We start from the raw sequence: 22,315 nt of genomic DNA on the forward strand, positions 1-22,315 counted from the left end.
GCTGCATGTTTAACCTTAAAGAAGAACATCTGCACTGCAGAGACCTTCCATGCACTTCCGCGTACAAGGAAAGAACAGTCTGAACTTACAGAAGGGTTCAGAGTGGATATGAATGTGTTTTAGCAGCTCACTCCATTTCTGCACACATTTAATACACAAACCCACAACAACCAAACCAAAGTCTTTGTCACTGTTAAAATGAGGTGTCTAAATTCCATAGCCCAAACTTTGAAATACACAAGAAACCTGCAGGTAAGTCATAGATTTCTCCACTCTTATTAAGTTAGGCAGGCATCAGAAAGAAAGAGAGAAGGGCAAAGACCTATTTAACAAGAGGACTAACAGTCACAGCAGGATGGAGATTACAAATGGACAAACCCCCAAACATTTAACTTTGAAGACTGACATTGGTACTTCTTAGGAATCAGGGATCACAGTGCTGAGAAGCAGAAGTGGCTGGTTGACCATAACGATTTCATAGACTGATAGATTACTGACAATGAACAGAAGCAATTTGTCTCGCACGATGTTTGTGCTTTCATTGTAAACTAGCAAAAGAGAATGCTAGGCAAAATATTAACCCTAACATTACAGAAGCCTGCAGACTAGAAATGGGGAACAAGGACTTTTCAGCACAAGGAAGAAGTTTGCTTTGAAGCTGTAGGAACCTGAAGAAACATGACAGAAGTAGTAAACTTTTTCCTAAGAAAACCCAAACCCAACAGGATTTTACGTGCTTATATGTGTGTAAACACTTTTTAAAAATCATTTATCAATTGAAGAAATTACGTCAACAGCAAATATTAGAACCTATTCACTGGATGTACCAGTACAACTTTTTGACATTGTGTTTTGAGTGTAACTTTATCTGTAGAGATGCATAGCACATCTCTGCATTCATAGATGGTGGTGTTCTATGGATGGATATTTTCTTCTTAAATAGAAGATTTGATTTCTATCAGCTATCACTTTTCAGCTTATGCAGGCAGGGAGGAAAAACAGGGACTGATGCCACATGCAGGAGGGATGGAGAGCCTTATTAGAAAAATGGATTTCCCATGCTACAGATACATGGATTGTATAAACACTGGTTTTTTTGATGTGTTGAGAGATTGCTGGGCTTACTGCTAAGTTACTACTAAGTACAGAAAAACAGTTTACAGTATGTTGGATACAGTAATTTCACATTGCTTCTTAGGAAATTGTCTCTCCAGTGGTATCTAATAAGTCAGCTGAAATCCCAGAGATGTCATTTGTTACCCATTCTTTTTGGTTTTAATGAAACATGCAAAATATTTTTGTAAAAAAAGGGGAGATATGCTGTCTTATTTAAAGTCTTTACTCAAGAACTGCAAGGTCAACCTTTGCTTATGGAAGTCAGTAGCAGATTCCCTCTAAAAGAGTTGAAAAGCAAAAGTGGCTTTTTCTGCCAGTCCCCCTAGGAAAGAATCCAGCATCACCACTTCTGAGGCCATCTTTGTATATAACCCAGGAAAAGTGAGGGTCTCTCAGTGGTTTTTTCAGTTCTCCAAAAGGACAATACCATGTAATCTCTTCTATATTTAATTTACAGACTTAATTTAAATGTGGGTTCCTAGATTTCTAAGACAGAAACACAGAGAGATACACAATTAGCCTGACACATTTTATATGCTGGGCTTGTTAGATGGCACAGCCCATTTGGAGTAAGCCTCACAGTACTGGCTGCATGGGACCTGTGAAATCTGCACTACAGCACTGATCCACTCATCCAATGTACGCATTTCCAACTTCTCATCATCCTCTCTGACGAGTTTTACAGCAGCCTGGTACTCAGGCTCCCTACGAAACATCAAATGTGTTTCTTTGTGTCAAAGAGTTATTAGTGGCAAATCTTACTGCTGCTCTATGTCAGAAAAGCTCATGAAACTTTAATGCACGGAAGACAACGCAGCTGTAAAAATACCCACCTGAAATCTTTGCTTTTCAAAGGTATCTAATCTAATATTAATACATGTCAACCACATCAACTGCACATCAACCTAGTTTCTCTGAAGGGTCCTCTCATAATATTGTGCTGCAAAATCTTGCCTCTCTCAAACACTGAAGCTTCTTGAACAAACAAATCAGTAGTGAATCCTGTACCTTCACAAACTGGTTGCAAGGAAGGACTGTTTGTAAATCTCTCAGCATGGGTATGCTAGCCCATAGAGCTTGGCAAGTTAACTGGAGCACCACAAACAAGGTTTGCATCAAGTACCTCCCAAATGCCTGGTTTCCTTTCCATGCAGACAGTAAACCACCTGCATTTGTTCAAAATATGGCACCTATTGCACCCTCAGGTGTTTCTTGGAAGCAGTTATTGTCTCTTCTACGGAAAAATCTTCTTCAAGCACAAGTTTTGAGTTGTGTGGGCATGTAGCACTTTGGATAACAGGGATCTGGTTGTAGAGTGGGTGAGACAGAGGTTCAATCTTGGTTGTCTTCTGAGGCCTTGGAGCATATGGGTGGCTGATGGAAATCAGCATTAAAGTGTTTTGCACTGTATCTCTGGCATTGGAATATGAGCATAACCTACCTCAACTATAGATTTTCTGTCAGCAATGGCATTAAAAACATCTTGCTTTCTGTAAGCACCCATCATCTCCAAAGGCATGCAGCATGGAGCAGCTAGTATGCTTAAAAATATACTTCACCTCACTGCCTATTACCTTCTTCTGGGTGCAGTGGAAAAACTCCACCACTGAGAGTAACTTTTAAGAGCTCTTCCTGGGGGGAACTCTCCCACCTAGACCAAAGCTATCAAATTATTACATATCAACAATTAGAGTTGGGAGTGAAGGATGGGGATGGGAGAACTGGAAAGGAGGAAAAGAAAGCAGTGAGTTTTACTTAGAACAGAAAGTATATTCCACTAATACACCACAAGGGAAAAATAATTTCCCTTTTGGGTGAAATCATGTGCCAATGGAGAAATTGTTATTTGGTATAAAGATCTTAAGGACAACTGAAAAGAATAATACACTGACAATTTGATACTGGCTGGATTTGTGGCAGTTGTTGTCTGTGTGAAGGTCTGAGATATTCCAACACATTCTGCATCTTTTATATCTGCAGTTTACAGAAAGACTTCTCAGGCTACAGAACCTGGACTCTGCAGACAGTATAAAGTTAATGCTTAGTTTACTGCAGAGATAAACAAAAAAAATGAAGAGAATTACAGAAAAAATTATAGAAAAAAAAAAAGAGACAAATCTATAATGAGGGAAAGAACAGGTTAAACCCAGGGCAGCTGCCATGGTGGAAAGTGTCCCCAGCACGTTGTGAGGATTGGCAATACTCTGACAATTCAGCTCCTGGGTGCTACAGCAAGGATCAGTTCTCTCTACCTGGGAAAGCTGCAGGTCACCCACACAGGGTCTGATATGGAGAGGAAGCACATCCTTAGATGAACTCCCAGTTCTTTAGGTAAAGGAATTAACTCACACGTCTGAATGTTACGTTCATCCCTCAGGAAAGTACGACCTCAGGAGAGAGGAAGATGGCTGTTTTATTTATCCAGAAACTAAAACCACATGCCACTTCATCAGTGAACACCAAGGGTACCTTTAAAATAGCTCCATTATTATTATTTTACTGAGTCAAACACTCACAGTATGTGGTTACAGAAAGCCCCCTTTTCCTCTGTGGCTCCTCAGATCCCCATTTTTGGGACAGACTCACATTAGCAGGTAAACCGGAGAACCTCTGCAGGACAGGGCATCTCCAGAGCACCCATGGTTTTGGAGAAGGCCATTCATGGGCACCAGGGACATGCTTCTGCACACTCTGAGAAGGGTCTTTTTATATCAGGAAAGACTGTATGTGCCACCTGCCTGTCATGGCACCCCCCTCAGCAAACAATGCTCTGATACTTGTCTTCTTGAACTGAAGGGAGAGTTGGAGTCAAATCAAACGAGTGATTGACAGGAAAGCACAAGCTGTCAACTGGAAAACCACGGTACTAACCCCAGCAGAGCACATCTCAATATATTACAATGCATTAGAAGTATTAGAACACTTCAGCTCGCGTAGTTTGGAAGTTATGAGTACAAAGGGCATTTGCCTTTTAATAACATTTTTATCAGCTGCCTGAGTGGTTTGCAGGCAGTTCAATATCCAGTGCTGCATGCCATTACTGATGCATTTTCTAGAAGACTGCTTGGGAAACACAAGAAAGAAAATGACTGTGATCAAAGTGAAATTACAATACATGATTGCATTTCTGTGAACACTAGGCCCAACTAATACAAATAGACTGGAAAAAATGGATTCAATAAGATCCATCAGAAAAACAAAGCAGTGCTTCCAGAACCATGCCCTTACAGGTATGCTCTTCAATAACTTTGTGCCTCACACGGTTTATAGTGCCGGTGCAAATTTGACAGGATCCGGAACAGGAGACAGGTTGGAGTTCCTACATTGGAGTTCTTTGTGCGCAGATAGCACTGCAAAAAACATTTTGTTCTTGCTCAAGACTAATTGGATCATCCTGAAATGTCACAAGCAAATGGACTACCTACTCTTGCAAGATAGCATTACGCATTTTCAATTGTATTTCCAAATCCATAAACACCCGCTCATTAGTACATCCAATACATTCTCAAATTAGTGCTTTGGCAGGTTGGCATTGTTTTCAGCAAACAGTATTTTCACAATGCATTTTTTATGCTCTCTGTTCTTGAAAAGCTAGTGAGGTTCTGAATTCATTGGATTAATCTATTTATAGTCGGGGGCTTGTGTTATCTATTTCTCCTAAGAGGTTGCTAAAAATACTTACATCCCTTCTTGGTTGACCATTCATTGCTCCAGAAAGTGGAGAAAGACACTTCGATCTGCGTGAAGATTTTCCCACAGAGTTACACTTTTGGTGTGAGTTGTAAATCAATATGAAAGTTCATACTCACTATTTTGGAAGACATTCCAATTTCAGAACTTTGCTAGGATGCTGACTGAGGCAATGCGGAGACGGTACAAGTAAATTGATTTTAGCTTTTAAGCCAGAGTTGTAGTTCACACTCTTTACACTCATCAATCTCACTGAATTGCCTACAAGGAAAATCCAGATTTCTGGTTACTCATCTCAAAGATAACCAGATATTTTTTGTCCAGAAGAAAAGCCATCTATTTTTTAAAACTAATTTCCTTTATAATTTTAGCATGCCATGATTTCAATTTTGGGCTGGGATTGCAACCTCGACACAGCTGCTGGCTGGCTTTAGCCCTGGAACCAAAAATCACATCTCATCCAAAGACTCTTGACACCAGTGGGAAACTTCGATTCCATTTTAGCAAAGCTCTGTGTAGGTCTCAGGGACTCTGTGTGCCCTCATATCATCTCAGGTTGAACTCTTTGGGACCCCAGGGAAGGAATGTGCACAACCAGCACTATCAGAGAGGTCTGACTTGGCTACACCAACAAACATTTGATGCCCCAGGTCCACTTTGTGTTACAGGCCACAGACACAGGGTCATGGGTGGCATAAGCACAACTGTTGCTTGTATCAGTATTTGGCAAAACAGAGCAGCAGCATCTCAAAGTATGTCTGGTAAAACTTCAGTCCTGTAAATTCACCTTTTCCTAAATGAGTATCTTCAATGCAGCCCCCCGTTTTTTTTTTTGGGCATGGCAAAGTGCAAGACCAACAGTAGGTTTTATATTCCTATCACACTCAGCACACAGTGAGGCGCACGGAAATGTGAAGGCCAAGAGGTGAACTTGGTCTTTTCTTTGGGGCCCCAGAGCAGAAGCAGACATTAGGATGGCTGATAATGTTGATAACCTTTCCTGTGTCCCAGTGGTGCCCCTGAACGTGCTCTGTGGACACACTCAGCAGCCAAAAGACCAAACTAGGGTTGTTTTTTTTTTTTTTTTTACAGCAGCAGCAGCAGTCGGCTTTTGCTGTGTCAATTTATACCACTATACCACTTTATAGGAAGGTTTAATTCTTGTTTTGACAGCTACAGAATTGTTCTGTGGTCCTGAAGGACTGATTACGGTTTTCCTACCTTCAGCCTGCTTCAGACATTCAAATCCTAATGACAGTTGTGCTACATTTGGTTTTGTTTTTAATAAAAGGTGCTTTGCAGCCAAGCCATACAATCCTTTGGGTCCAACATTCTAGCATTAATGGTGGGGGGAATTGGATTTCTTTCTGAATTGCTTGGAAAATGTGTTGCCTCTCAAATATATGGATTCCAGTTTGATTCCCTGCTGAAAGCACAGGCAAGATTGTCATCTGACAGAGACTAATTTCACAGTTACTCTGAGAGTTTGACTTCTGATGATAAATGAGGGTGGGTACATGAAGGTTTTTACCTGACTTCCTCAAATGCTGGCAGTAAACACTGAGAGGCAACAGCACGAGCACAGAGCTGCCAGGAGTAGGGCCACAACCAGGCTTTACTTGGAACAGTCTTTTAGGATCTCATTAGCGCCCTTTAAAAGATGTTACTTTAAACTTCTGACATTAGATGTACAAATACGTCACTACCACCTTTCAGTCCATCATCTGAACTGCAGCATTCCTAGTTGCAATCAAATGGAAATCACACTGGAAAGAGCCTAAAAAATGAACTAAAAAAACCACTGAAACAAAAAGCTACGTTAAGGCGGCAGGGATTTTCTCTGTTCCCTTCTTGCATATTAAGGCAGCGATGTTTGTTTATTATTCTGAGGTAGATTTTCTTTGTGCCAACAAACCCCTTTTCATCTTTTCCGTCTTTCCAAGGGGCTCTAGGATGAAACACCCAGCATTTTCAAGCCGTACTTCCTTACCTGCCAATCTGTATGACTCACATTAACATACTTTACAAGCTTTCTGTGGAGAGTCACCTAACTCCCTTGATTAGCTTGGTTATCGAATGCTCACATAGATTTAACAGAATCTATGACATATCAATGATATCACATATGGCACTACAGAGACTTAATTGTTCTAATAAGACCAAATGCTTAGAAGTCCATTTTTACCAAATTCAGCCCAATTATAGGACTGAAATCCAGATCATATGTGATGAAATCTTTAGCTTGCTCTTTTATTGCAGTATATTTAATGGAAAGCAGCTCAGTATTTTGTGCAACCTACCCCACATGATGATTTTACAAGGCAGTCCTCCAACAAATCTTACCAGTATGCTTTTGTTCATGCTATCAGCCAACACCAGGGTAGACAAAGCAGGTTCAAAAATGGGAATGATCACTGTTCTGCAATTGTGAGCCTAAGGTTGGACAAAAATTGAGCCACAGTGTGTAATATCACTGCTTGAGCATCACAGGAATCTGATTTACAGTTTGTTGTGAAGGAGGAAAGACGGCTTTATTCTCACTATTCCTAATTAAGCTAAAGTATCTACATCAACAATATCTGAGCTTAATAAGACAAGACTGAATGAAGTATAGGTGACTATAATGACCAGAATGTCTGAACTACACCAATAGAAAATATTCCCGGGATAGTCCATATTTTTCAGGTAAGAATAATCATGCAGCACTGTTGTGACAAACATGCAGTCCTTAAAATACTTGAGGGAAAGAGTTATCAGAAAGGATGATTTGGAAGGAACAGAGGAAACTGTGTGGGGAAGGAGAGAATTAACAGGAACTTGTTTGGTACTTGGTGTCTTAGAAGGTATATTCCCTTTGGTAAATCCTTCAAGTACAGATACCCTAGGAAATAAATTAAGAGGCAATGAATTCACACACAAATGATACGATTTCTATGTCCTTTGAGAAGGCATGGCCCTTGTTTTCCAGTGTGTAGGTAAGACAAGCTGAACCATAGGAACTTACCTTCTGCATTTGCATTACCTGAGGCCAGCCTCCTCTATGCAGGTTCTTTCCCCCGACTCCTTTTTCCATTCTACCTGTTCTGCTTTGCTCAAAAGAGTGAAAAGGAGTTAAATTAGTGAGTTGCATTTAAAACATACTTTCCCAACAGTTAAATAATGGTGATCCAACACTCATTGGTTAGCTTTGGCTTACATATTCAGGCATGCATAATTCATACATTGGTGCACCTAGAGAAGCTCAATTCTTATTTCAAAACCTAAAGCCACTGGACTCGACAAAACAGAAGCCTGGACTATGGTTTTTGCAGGTTTGCTGTTACCTGTTGTGTAAACAGCTGCTAAAACTCTCTGTCCACTCTTCAAATCCTAGTGTGAAACGCTACTTAGCTGCTTCTATATAGCTTGTTCAAAAAAATTCTGTCACTTTAAACAGAACTTCTTGCTGAGCAACCACACGCAGCAAAATAATGCTTGATCCAGTAGACTGTGGTCTCACCTATGTGTCAATAACACAAGATGGGAAGTGGGAACCCTCTTCTAACATTCAGAATTATCATCAACTTCATTTTCCCTGCACATTCCCCCTAAAGGCACTGCCAATCTCAAGCCATGGTGTCAGCAGAGATCTGAAGAAGGGGGCATTTGAATGGAAATCTTTTGCCTTCACTTTCCTGGATGGTTCATAACACATCTCTGTGGTGGTTCAGCCCCAACCAGCAGCTGAGCACCACACACTGCTCTCTCACTCACAGAGGAGAGAGTCAGAGCCTCCATGGGTTGGGATAAGGACAGTTTACTGACAAAATCACTGTGAACATATAACAACAATGACAAATTACACTCACACCCAGGGATAACCCAGAGTACTTTACTGACCTGACAATTACAGAGGGCTACCTGACACAAGGACAGACCAAGCAGAAACTCCAACCACACTCAGACTGTCCTGGAGGCACCAAGCTCCTACCTCTCCCCAGCCAGCCCCTTTTATGAGGAAGTGCTGTCAGGTGGTGTGGAAAACAGCCTAGGCTAACTCAGCTCACCTGTGTTGACTGCTTGGGGAGGTTGACTTTGGCCTGGCCAGAATCAGGACAATCCCAATTTTACAAGAAAATTATTCTCCAATCAGTTCTTTTCCTTTGTAGGAGGAACCAGGTTTTCTGATGATGGAAACTGATGCTGACATGGATGAACTGGTATTATAAGCCAGATTCTCCTCTTTGTTCACCCTCCACTGCATTTTACGTGCCACTCCTGTTCCACTTGTCCTACCTTGTTTTGGTGGGTGCTGTGCTCCCTCCTGCACCACTGCCAGTTTAGTCGAGCCCCCTCTGTCCCTCCAACAAGGGTGAGATGGGAATGAAAGGTAGGAAGAGATATTTTTTCTTAATAAAGGCAAACAAAACCCTACCGCCCTTCACAGTGGCAGGGCATGTGGAATGTAATTCCTAGGGACATGCTCTCCAGCTCGCTATTGTAAGTGCTGTTTGTTAAGAAGAAAACACTGTGCAGTGAATGACTTTCTCAACCCTTCATCTTTTAACCCGGATGAGCTCTGGGATGATTCTGAAGCCTCGCTGCATTCAACCTTTACAACATGTAGCCTAACAGGGCTTGCCTCCTCTCAGGAGGAGGGGGACCTCAGAGCAGAATGTAAGAAACGCAATAAATAAATAAAATGCTCACCCAGTGCAACAAAATGTCCTGTCACTTCCTATGAGCCAGAAAGAGGAAAAAAAGCATCACTTCTGCCACTGAAGAAAAACCCACATCACTTCAACAGGGGAACTGAACAGGTTTCCTCTCGAAAATTTTCAAGTGGCCTTTGTTTCATCCATTACATGTTGTGTTCTGCTCCAGGCTGCCAGACCTCAAGGAGAAAGCATGCAGAGCGACTCAGCACGCACTGTTGGCACATGTGGCAAACCCGCTGCCTCATCCATGCATCAGCACAAGCACCACAGGCACCACAGCAGAACACAGCAGTTGTGGGGGTGCTTGCTGATTCCTCACAAAAGCTTAGCACAGCCTGAATTTTGGCTCATGGTTTTCCCCCCTTTTGCCAGGGAGTTTCTGGCAAAGAGCTGGGATCCTTGTACCCTTTAAGCACAACTACATCTGCTTCACATCAACACTTCTAAAAGAGTTTAAATTGGTGTGGGAGGGTTATTGGCAGCCCTTTGGGGTGCCAGCCAATCCCACCCACATTGACCCCATCTCCAAAATCTTGCCCAGATGCTCTGCAGTGCTGGAGCAAGGGGATGCAAACACCCACAAACTCAGACAAATGCACCTGGAAGGACTGTGAAGAGGATGAATAGACTGTCAAGGGGTGAAAGTGTGAAATGCATATCACCCATCCATGCCCTGCGTGCAGCCCCTCACTGCACGCTGGGTGCACTACATGGAAAGGCACTGCAGCACGGTGCTGGGAGTACAGTGCTTTAAGAGCTTCAATCTAATCTTTTTGAAAGGCATCTTGCAAGTACCTTGTCCTACAGCTGCCTAGAGCAGGTACGTAACCTATTTCACCATCAGCTGCTGAATGAGTGCAGAGGGCTGGGTACGTTTTCTAGCTAAGGTGGTAGTAGAATTATTTCTAGTGCCACAAATAGTTGCAAAGCCATGTGAGGTGTTTTCAGTGGAGAGCAGAAAGGGAACAAAATGGGCTGTGGGAGGTAGGGCGGCTTCTCCTGCTCTCTGTCCCCTGTGCCAACCTGCTAAGCTTTAAATTTAAATGGCTTGCACCTTCAGTTCTGTGACAAAATCAGCTAGGGGTTTTACTGACTTGCAAGATCCTTGTCAGCTGACTGCACATCAAGCGTGATCCAGAGAGGCAGTATCAGAGCAGTGATGGCTCCCTCATCACTTCAAAGATCACGGACAGGACCTTATTGCTTTAGTGGGGCAGAGATGCCATTTTTGTTTTTAAGAGTCTATCACCCTGTTTGTTGCAGGCAGGTGTTAGTAAAGATGCTGCTTCTGCTGCTTCCAGGGGATGTGCTCTTTGGGGAGCAGTAGGTGACAGGGGTGAAAGCGGTGATAGGTGATAGGACAAAGGGTAATGAATTCAAGCTGCTCAGGGCAGGTTCAGAATAGACTTTAGGAAAAACTTCTTCACCTAAAGGGTTATTGGACATTGGAACAGGCTTCCCAGGGAGGTGGTTGAGTTACCAACCCTGGATGTATTTAAAAGATGGGTAGATGAGGTGCTCAGGGATATGTTTCAGTAGAGGACAGGTACAGTTGTACTCAATGATCGCAAAGGTCTTTTCCAACTTAGTGATTCTGTGAAGAAAACGCCCAAAGCAATAAAGCCACGTGAAATACTCAGCCCTGATGAGGAACTGCATCCTCCCAGGCTTGCCTTACAAAATTTTGCTGCTGCTGTGGTGCCTTCTGCAGCTCGGTGCTGTCAGCAAAGAAGAGCAAAACATCCCTTATTAAAATGGGATCACTCCGTAAGTGACATGAAAGGAGGGATGGAAATTCAGTAAGAAGCGCAGCTTCACCAAAAAGGCATCACCATATCCAACTAAATAGGACTGTTCTCATCAGGGGAAAAAAAGAGCTGTAGCTCAGGTGACGTGTGGAGCTTTTTAACCCACTGCAGTTTACCAGCAAACTGCTTTCCACTCCTGACAGAAAAGACTTTCAGTATCTTTAGGGTAAGTGTCTTAAGGGAAGAGTGGTGTCAGTACTAATAACCAAATGATAGAGATATTTTCTTGCAGACTTGCTAGCACAGATTTTTGTCTTAACCTCCTTAGTTGTAACGAAAGAAATATCCTGAAGTCTGCACAAGGTACATCCCTTTGGCAATGCCATCAAGTCAATGAATGTCTGTGAACAGATTAACTGAGACAGTTGTAACCTGTCTCTATTCCCCTGCCAGATTGCTAATTACCCCCATTTGTTTCCTATAATGAACTTCTATCTCCGTGGAGCGGTTTTTTGCCACAAAAATTTGTCTCACTCACAGCAACAGCAATCCCACGTTCAGATTCGTCCCTCCAAGGGCATTGTTTTCTCTTTCACATTTCCATGCCTGTCAGTCACACAAAGCGGTGGCCACCACCTAAGCTGCTGCAGTCGCCTCCTCAACCAAGCAGGTCCTGTGCTAAATACATAGAGGTAATGACTGCATTCAGTCACAGCCATGAAAGATCCAGTTTTTGTTGAGCACGATGGAGACTTGGGTAAAATTGGTCTTTAGGGCCCAGGATTTTCACAGGTTGTGTCAGTACCTGCCGTATTTCCCAGCCACGGATGCTGTAGCACTTCATTCAGCACGTTTCAGTCTCCTCTAGGAACAACAGTCTGCTTCCGTTTCTCAGTCGTGTTCTCAGTCTTTTAGAGAAATGCTGTTTAAAAATGCTGCACATTGAAACGATGACAGGGTTGTAAAGGCAGACTCTAGCTCTGCCTCTGTGGACTGGCTGCGGCGCTGATAGCAAAAGGGAGGAGGCAGCTGAAGGGTTGCAGACCTGCCCGGTTCCTGCGGCTCCAAGTTGTGAAAATCCCAACAGGCCAATTACTGGGCCAGTTTTCCCTCCCTCTGCACCCCAGGCAAAGTCATCTTTCCTCCCTATCTCCCTCTAACTTTCCTTATTACTGAGGTCCCATGGACTTTTTCTTTTAAGTTAGTTTATAGAATCTACACCTCCCCTCAAGACCAAACTGCCACCACCCCCATTACAGTAGTGCCACGTCTTCTCCTTAACAAGAAATTGTCTTTTCTGCATCATTTTATGAATACACCACATTTGGTTTATGTTAACAGTCACAAATTATCACTTGCTGGTATACATATTTCCTATCAGATGAGAGTATATGTCATTAACTGTTTTTCTCCCTATTTTTTCAGATAAATCAAAGGACCCTATAACCACACAGTTGCCTAGCAATGCTGACACAGAACCACAGTACACACACCACTGCTTGGTTAAAAAAAAAAGCAACACAAAACTAAAAAGAATATAAAGACTATTAAGACAGCAGTGGCAATGACAGGTTCACATACAGTTATGAGTGAAGGCTGATTAGCATTGTTTTCAGGAATGAGCACAGTGCCATTTGGCCCAGGAACATTCACTAGCAAAAGAACACAAGTACTTGACATGTAAGCCACCAGCTTAGTAAGGAGCAGTGAGGATAGCAGCACTAACGAGGAGACCAAGCTTCAGGGTGATGGATTGCCTACATTGGTTTTCTACACCTGACATTTACCACTTAGGAGGTCAAATGATGCGATTCGGTGACACTCATCGAGGTGTAGGCTTGCCAAAAGGGAACATGTAATCTGCTGAGATCACATTGCTGAAATCAGCTGTTATACAAACGCAAAACTAAATTATTATGTTATAAAAACACAATACAAATTGCACAACAAATGAAGATTTCAAGACACTGCGATCATGGCTGTAATATCATCTGAGATGATATGTGGGTGGGGAGGATTCATCTACCAGTGACTAAAGCTCTGCCGGTAGTTCATGATGTGTGCATCAGATGCATCACACTGGCACATTGGGCTTTTGTGTGATAGGGGGCTTGTAGGTTAAAGCAATGTTGTGAAGGTGTGAACAGTAAGAGAAAAGAATAATGAGCAGCACGTTCATTCTCTAAATCACTAGTAACAGTTTGCACCAGGTAGTTGTGGCACTAGAGGGGAGGAAACACAAAGCGAGAACTGGCCAGGTGGGACATTCAGGGCAAGAAGCTCTGATAATTGTTGGAGCCTGCATGTATGCTTAGGACAGAGGCAACCAGTCAGCTGGCTAGGGAGCGAATAATAGACGCACAACAGGAAACGATGCACAGAAACAACAGATTGGAGTGCACACAGCAGGCAGCGATAGCAAAAATTCCTGGCCATACTTTGTAGGGTTGCAGCGTTTTTCCTGCATGCTGCCTGATCGCTTGCATGAGGCACATTATTTACCTGCTGGCCCTGTGTTAAGTAACCTGCTTCTGCATGACGAATCCCCTAAAAGCGGTGCGGTTGGGTCAGACTGAGAAAGTCCGGCCCTTTGAGAATATGGGATAAGAAACACCCTCTGGAGCTGACAGGTGAAGGGAAAAGGAGTGAGAAACGTTGGTCTGATACTTGGTGGGACTGGAAAGGAAGAGATGCTTCTGAAACCTGGGGAAGGCATAGGGGCATTGTGTGGGAGAATGTTTCTATAATTAAAGGGTACTAATAAATCTGGCTAATTTCGCAGTCACGCACAGCTGGATGCATCTGCTTTGGCACGCACATGTATGTTGTGCTCAGGGGCACATACTTGCTGGAGAGCAAGCCAAGCCCTTCACAGTGATTCAGAAACTCAGCACAAAGAGCTGTTAAAGTGTACCTCTGGGGGAGAGGACCTGAGGCTGCCAGCACAAAGCTGTGAAGTTTAAATGTTGCTTAAAAAGCTCTGCAGTCACCTGAAAAACTTCACTCAAAGGCTTTCAAAGGAAAGACAGTTTTGAGTCGTCTTTAAAGTTCTCAAACTTCTTAAGGCTATAGCTATATTGGTAGCTAATGCCATGCAGTGGGATCAGACCTGTAGCATGACAAAGATGGAGCTTGTATCCAGACTGCGCATTGGGGGCTGTGGTGTTCTTCAGCTGAGCAAACCCCCCATGGTCCATCAGCCCAAGTACTGGCTGGCAGCTACATGGTGTGCAGTGCATGAGGGGCACTCCTGGAGAGGACCTTTGGGTCAAGCATCAGCTGAAGTGAAGGCTCATTGCCCTGTAAGTTCTCCATCACATGAGCCAGTAAAGTGGGGACCATCCACAGGTTAAAAAACACATCCCAATGCAAACTAAAAAGCCAATGTGGGAATACACTGGATCTGTACTTCTAGATCTGCTCAAACAGCATTTGCATAGCAGGCAGCTCCACACTTGGCATCCTGGACAGGATGACACTGTCCCATTTTTCACCTTATGAGCAGGATGCACCTCCAAAGTACTCTCCTACTGCATTGGAAAGTTATGGTGACATGGTGGTGAGAAGACAACTGAGATGAGTAGGAGTGAGGGCAGCTCCCACACCCTCCTCCTCCGGAGAGAAGCTGAACTTCCATTTACCACCTGCTTGAAAAATGCTCAGACCATCAAGAGCTGGAGGATACCCTGAGGTGAAGCTCTATTGATGTGTATTACTTTGAACCAATGAATATTTCATTACTGGAGAGAGAGAGAATATGAATCAATAATTCAGGAGTAAGGAAAGGGGAAAGGATGGGTTTGAACCACTGCTGGAGGATGCATTTCATGTCTTGAAGCACTTAAACTCTGTGGTTTCTTCAAAGACCACCTTAAACATATGCATCCACAATTTTTTCAATAAAGTCTTAAAACCACTATACGCAGCAGAGGAACAATCATTCCTGGTCCCATCACTCTAATCAATGAGCAACTTTTAACATGACTTTCCAAACCATTATTTTCTGCTGCCTTGGGTGGGTGTGAGAGCAGCGACCACAAAAGTGCTGGTTGGAGGAGCCTTCTGGAGGTCATCTCTGAGCCAGTATCCCTCTGAGAAGAGAGAAGACAGGGTTGGGAAACACCAGGATAGGAAAGAGCCAACCAGAATTAATTGGACAATAAAGTCATAAGGAGGGAGGCGATGTAATTATGCACAACATCAATGATATTTCTGCTCTCATTTCACTTTGAACTGAGCCTTGAAGAAAGAGAGGAGATAAAGGATTGAAGAAAAAGAGGAGAGAAAGGATTACTGATACAGAAAAAATAATCTTAGTTTTCTAGTGAAGCAAAACAGGCTGCTGCTTCTAACACATTAAGCTGAGTTCTCAATTTCCAGCTAGAAGTATCTGGAATTTAATATCAATGGGTTTAGAAGAAACTAATTTTGCCAAGTCTGTACCTATTTGCTTGGACATACTGATTCAAACTGTTTAGTGCTCAAAAAAAGTATTATTTGAAATCACTGAAATATTTTGTTTCCAAAAGCAAACGTTTCAACCCAACATCTTCTGAGGTGGGGATTAGGATGCCTTTATCACAGTAAAGAGATGGTTTTTCAATGTATAAAACAGTAGTATTAAAATGAAACATTTTGCCTCACCACTCAAAGTTTTTAAAATATGGATTGGAGCTATTTCTTTGTGTTACTTGGTTTTGTTCTGACAAATCACATAATATGTTTTCCCAACCTGCTCTCTCCCTTTGTGGTAATCTGTGCAAGAAAAGCAGCATGCTGTGTCACTTGAAGTGGCAGAACACCGGATTGATGCACATCTTCTTCCATGGACAGCTCTTAAAACATTTATGCCATCCTACCAGAGAGAACTTTTTTATTATCTTGGTTTTAAAGACAAAATTTAGCATCACCCATATGTGCAACAGCAGTAGCAGCTTTTTGCATTTCCTTTGTAAGACTTGCGTTGCTGTGAGCGCTCATTTGTTCGATAAGAAGCTGAACAAGAACAAAGGCTGGAACATCTCCTTAGATTTTCTCAAAAAAAAAAAAAGGAAAGATGTCCTGACGTATTTATTTTGGTGAACAGAAAAGCACAGGCATAAGTAGGTTAATTTAAAGCTGACAGGGCAGGGTTAGTCATTAAATAATTAAGTTTGCGAATAAAATGCTGACAAAATTTCCACTACTTCAGTAGCTTTTGGATATCACCCCAGGTGCTTTCACAGGAGACATACTTCTTTTTACAGGGAAATAAAAGACAAATGAAAAAAAAAGATATTAAATAGTTCAATATTTGGCACAGCTGGGATCAAGCTGATGCATTTAAACACTAACCTACAGCTTCTCTGGCATTATATTTTATCCACACCTCATGGAAACACCTCTTTTCCACAACCCATGGAAAACCTGGGGGCCCTCAGCAGACCTCAGGGCCCACCAGGTAGCTCCCTCCACCTGTCTCAGGAACGAGCACGAAACATTTAGGGATGTGTGGGATTAAGGCCCATGGGTGATTTTTTTTTTTAATGCAGCTGTACTTACAAAAAGCAAATTGTTATTTGAGGAGGAATTGAGCTCAGGTAATTTTAAGCATCTTTGGTATAGATGTGGGTAAATACCAGGACTTGCATCCAGCCTAGGGCTGACGTGGCTATCTCAGCTGGTCACTTCATATCCCTTTATAAGTAACAGAGAAAAAAGGCACTTTAAGGGTGTAGCTCATCTGCTCCATTTGCAATGACAGCCAGGCTGAACTGCAGCCCATAGGGCAATGGCAAGTCCTGCTCAAGAGAAACCAGCTCCAATGATTAGAGGAATTTTGCCTTGTCTGTCTGAATGGATTGGTGTTAGAAAACACGAAAAAGAAATACACAAAACTCTAAACATTTTCTGAGGATTTCTCAGCATTTCTAGCAGCCAGGGTTTACTGGTGGTGATATGGCTGCTCTCAAGACTGGGGGAACTGGTACATCTTAAGGGTCGTATCTGCCTCTGTGGCTCACCTGCAGTCATGTGTTTGCTTCTTTTAATGCTCCTTCAGCTAATTTTCTTTGCAGATTCATTCACGGGACTCATAAACATAATGACTGACATAATTTGGCGCTACACTGGAGATTTCATGGCTCCTGATATCGTTTGCAGAGTCGTTCGCTACTTCCAGGTATAGCAACATTATGCTCCCCTGTATGTGTCCCCACAGCAATGAACCCCAACAAAAATGCTGTACAGACATTTTTCTAGCATCAGAAGTGATAAATGCTGGAAGTATTCATTTAAAGTTGAAACACTTTTAATTAAAGCATGTTAAAGCATGTTAAAGCTTTATATTTGTGGACAATACAGAGAAAAAGATCAGTGTGGTCATTTTTTTTTCAGTAAAAGTTTTCAAATATTCTTAGTTCAGTGTTCTCACTGACATATTTTCTTCAATAAATGGGTCTCAACTGCTGCCTTATATACCTTCTGCCCCAGGTGGTCCTTCTATATGCCTCGACTTACGTCCTTGTGTCACTAAGCATAGACCGGTATCATGCCATCGTTTACCCAATGAAGTTCTTGCAAGGAGGTAGGAGAATTTCTGTACCTTGCTATGGATATTTTTGGATAGTTTTTTTTTAGTTTAAAAATTCTTAACCTTTTTGCCATGAATTATTCATTCCTGCTGGAGCAATATTTGGACTCTGTTACATTTTTCCAAATGGCAAAGGAGCTGTGGCTTCGAGATTTATTTAGCTGCACTTAGCCCTCAGCAGTTTTTATAAGCATTGTGTTAGCAAAGAATGAAATGACATTTTAAAAAGTATGGAGGTTTTCATTATCTTCCAGCATTCTGAGAAGGTTATTGCGGGCCAAAGCTATCCCTTGTACAACTACACTGACTCTAAGAGCAGCAAGAGCTATGCTGTCTATTTATTCACACTAAAAAAATGACTTGGGTAGAGTGCAGTACTGAGAATTCATACAACAGTTTGATAAGAGAACTTCAAAAGCTATAGCATGTAAGTTTGGGTATCTATTGTTTCTTATAATTTGTTCTATTTGTTATTTTTACGGCACTCAGATATATCCTGGCTGCTTAGAAGTACAATTTAAAGAACATGATTTCTTCCCTACAGGGTTTGAAGTGGGACGTTAAGTATGTTGCACTGAGTGAATAAACAGAAGTAACAGGTGGGGGGGAAGGGGAACAAGTACAAGAACCGTGAGGTCTGGAAGATGTGCTTTAATCAGTCAGAAATATCATTCTTGTTTTGGTGCAATGATGGCTTTTGACAGCCTGCTCTGTTCAGGGCATCAGACTAATGGTCCTTTCGCGCCTTAAAAACCTATGAATCAGTCACAGCCCAGGCAGTGGTGCAGCTTTGGCAAATGTTAAGGTCTGAAAACTTCAAATACTTGTGTGCTACTTGGCAGACCAGCTTTTTCAGCCCAGGGGGATTGATGTCAAGGCTTTCTTAGTGGGCTTTGAGAGGTGCAACACAGCACTCTACAGCTCCTGCCAACATTGGGTCAGGCTCATAAACCGACTCAAGCCCCAGTGGCCAGCTAAGCAGGGCGAGCTGCAAGGCAGACCCACTAACATTTCTCTTTCATACATGGTAGAGGAAAAACAGCACTTGTTAAGTTACTTAGCAAAAAATTTGGTGGTTAGTCTTTGTGAACCCCTTTAAAGTTGAAACCCCACCACCACCAAACTACCTCAAATCTTTCTAAAAGCTTTTTTGTTATAATGCAGCCCTATTTCCTACAGCTATACCATTTTTTTTTTCCTCTCCTCTTTAAAATGGAGTAGAGTAGACATTGCACCCAGCCAAGGGGCAGCAGAGCCATCAGCTGGATGCAGTTTCGGCCCAGGGTGGGGGAACAAGCCACGAGCAAAGATAATGTTGGCAAAACCCACCTGCCACTGGCAAGGGATGCCTACACCCTAATGGGCAAGCAAAGACTATGTTCAAAGGGAAAAAGGAGGCAGCTGTAAATCCAAAAGAAGATCTAGGCATATAATTTACCAACAATTTCCTGGAATATAAAAAAACATTCAACTTTTGCACCCCAGCTATTCCTAGCGGTGTTATCATATGTGAGGCCTTTGAAATGCTTTCTTAGCTATTTTGCAGGCAGAGAACAAAGAGATCTGTATCATCACCAATGACAAAGTTTTATAGAGAAACTTTAAAACCAGTTATGAGTCAACCTGTGGCAAATAGCATTGTTTTTTCTTTCCAAAATGAAGCATTCATCCCCCAAAGTCCTTCAATCACAAGACAAAAGAATTGTTTCTCCTTACCACATTTGAAAATTATGTTTCCATGTAGCCTTGAAATATCATTTTGGAAAAAAAAAAATCAAACATTTTGCTTTGGAAATGTCAAGCAAGTTTTTTTTAAAAAAAATTAGTTTAGCTACTAACCTAAAGTCATGTTAAGAAAACATTTGCATGACTTCTAAGAAAACATGCTTCAACAGTTTAATATTTTATACTCGCTAAGCAAACACATAAATGACAGGAAAAATTGCAGGATGTGGAAGAATTATACATTCTAATTCCAATCCTTTTACTGTATGAGGCACCTAATTCAATAACCAAAGGGATCATTAAGAAAAAAATTATAAATATCTAAAAGAAAAACTGAGACCTTATAGCAGAAGACATTTCATAAATATTTCACCAAATTGAAAAGATACATACAAGCATCATACAAACTAAACAGCAGGCAAGAGTAGAACTGCTTAAGTAAAAGACAAAACCCAAGGAGGTGCAAATTGTCCCTTGCATGGGGCTGGGCTGAAGGTAATGCTAAGGTCCATCCGGTCAATGAGGTTCTGGAAAATCTCTCTCTCTGAATTTAAAACCTTATTTTATCATGGCACCAGCTTCATAGAAGAATTGTTCTGTTCCACTGCTGTTCATGGTAGAAAGGACCAAAACTCCCCTCCAGAGGTGCCTCCTTACCCCACGATGCTGGGAGCAAGTGGTTGTGCACAAAACTATTGCTGCTGTGCATGGACAGCGGAAGCAGAGCAAAGGGGATGGTGACATGAAAGCATCCTTTAGGCCAGTCAGTGCCAGAGCTCATGACTGCCATTCCTGCTCCCACCCTAGTTGTTGGTCTTGACCGGCCCAGATGGAGAAACTCTCCATTTAAAGAGCAGTATTGTTTTCAAACAACAAAACTGAGACTGGCTGAATAGAATATCATATTTCAAAAGTTGTTTCTTATTTGATTCCATTTATTATTGCTATAGTTCTAGTTGTATGATTTGCTGACATTTAGAGCATAATAGAGAATTTACCAAGGGAAAAAAAAAAGCCAATGTAACCCTTCCACACTTATGTGGCAGACAGTTAACATTAGCCTAATAAGAATCTACTTACCTAGATATTATCAGTGCCCTGCAAAACCTTTTAGAACTAGCAGGGCCATATTCTACCAGACAAGAGGGTCATTTAAAAGCAGGATTAAATGAACATCGCTTCTATTGTTTTACAAAACATGAAGACAAAATACCACTCTTTCCCAGCTCAAATTGGCCACTTCTCTTCAATTTAAGAGTGTTGCTACACAGAGCAAAAAATAAAGTATTATCTTTTCCCTTTAGAAGTAGACACATGGGCCCCACCAAGGCTTGTATGTATGTAGTTTAAGTAGCTAACTCACAAGTGATAAGCCCTTTCTGTCAGGAAATATTTTGTGAAACTTACTCTTAATATTCCTTTTGCTAAGTTTATTCTGTTATGCTTTGGGAAACTTTACAGGTCTCCTTTGCCTGTGCAATATTTATAGACTTAATCTAACCCTCTCACTTTTATAGATGTCATCCGAGTTCCCTTAAGCCCTAGATTAGCAAGACCATATTTTGCTGAACATGGATAGCATTTAAAAATGAGCAGGATAAGTGAATATTTGCAACTGATGTTTTATAAAGCATAAAATTACTTTTTGAATGTTTCTCCCACATGCTTTCTTATTGCTCTTTGAGCTTTGAGGAGGGAAGACATTCGTCTTGATATACATAATTTAAAGTGATTTTTCTATTTCACACACAACCTCGGGTATTTTGTGGAACAATAAAGCATTTTGACACTAAAGCTTCCCAGATCAAAAAAAAATCTGTCCCCATCTGTTCCTCTTACAATCTGACTCAGGAGGAATAGCTGCTGCTGAGAATCACTGGTGCTCCACAGATCAGCCCTTTCTCCCCACTTCTCAGCTAAAGCTACCTTGATTTTAGCCAGAAGACACAGATTTGTGAGAATGAAAGTCTTGTTGTTTGTTCCAACCCATTGATTTTTACAAGATCCCATGGCTGCCACCAGGTATCATTTGGTTTTCCACCAGTTTTCCCCACTTGGCAGCAGAAGAGACCAAAAATCAAGTGGAAGCAGTAGCCCAAACCTGCCAAGTGCTTTGGGATCCTTCAGCTCCTGATCTTCTCCATGAGGTCCAGACGGATCTCCTAGTTGATGTCTGTTGTGGCAGATAAAATGGGATCGAGCACTTGAGCATCAGCCCACCATCATCTGCTCTGTCTCATAGTTAGCAGTCTACTTCTGGCACGGCTTGGGCATATGCCCATCAACAGGAGCTGGGTTTGGCCCCACCATAATGCAGAGAAATGCCTGGGTTCTCCAGGACCACATTTCTTTGGGGCAGTAAAGTTGTAGCTGGAGTTACAGGCAGCTGGTTGTGCAGTTTTGTCCCGATCCTGAACTGAGGCATTTTCTCTTTCCTGATAGGAAATGTTTTGTGAGCTTTCTCACTTTGAGGTGTACCAAAATGTTTCATTTCCATTCCAAGGAGCACATTTTCTTTGCCAGTACATCCAGTATGCTCCAACCTAATTTATGTTTTAAGTATCCCTTCCTAGTCTCAGCCCTAGTCTGTTATCTGTAGCACAAGGGCTGCTTCTTCTTATCTGTATCTGTGTCCTCCTACCGACCATCGCTTTTCTGTGCCAGGGTCACAGCAGGGCAGGCCTGCAGTCCTTTCCATTCATTCATGATGTTGTCTTGGTGGCAAAGAGGAACCATTTACATCTCATGTTTCTGACTTTCTGACCCTG

The 22,315-nt window shown here is 42.0% G+C and overlaps 1 protein-coding gene across 1 annotated transcript in view; it reads left to right on the top strand.

Moving 5' to 3' along the window:
* NPSR1 (neuropeptide S receptor 1) overlaps nt 1-22,315 on the top strand; it is a gene marked incomplete at its 3' end in the record, with an annotated part of 60,469 nt that overhangs the window by 24,141 nt on the left and 14,013 nt on the right. The window contains exons 3-4 of the mRNA XM_084280455.1: nt 17,308-17,411; nt 17,723-17,816. Coding sequence (XP_084136581.1) covers nt 17,308-17,411; nt 17,723-17,816 — 198 coding nt within the window. The remainder of the gene's footprint in view (nt 1-17,307; nt 17,412-17,722; nt 17,817-22,315) is intronic.

Source organism: Gallinula chloropus (assembly GCF_964237585.1).
Source record: "Gallinula chloropus genome assembly, chromosome: 2".
Classification (NCBI taxonomy): Eukaryota; Metazoa; Chordata; class Aves; order Gruiformes; family Rallidae; genus Gallinula; species Gallinula chloropus.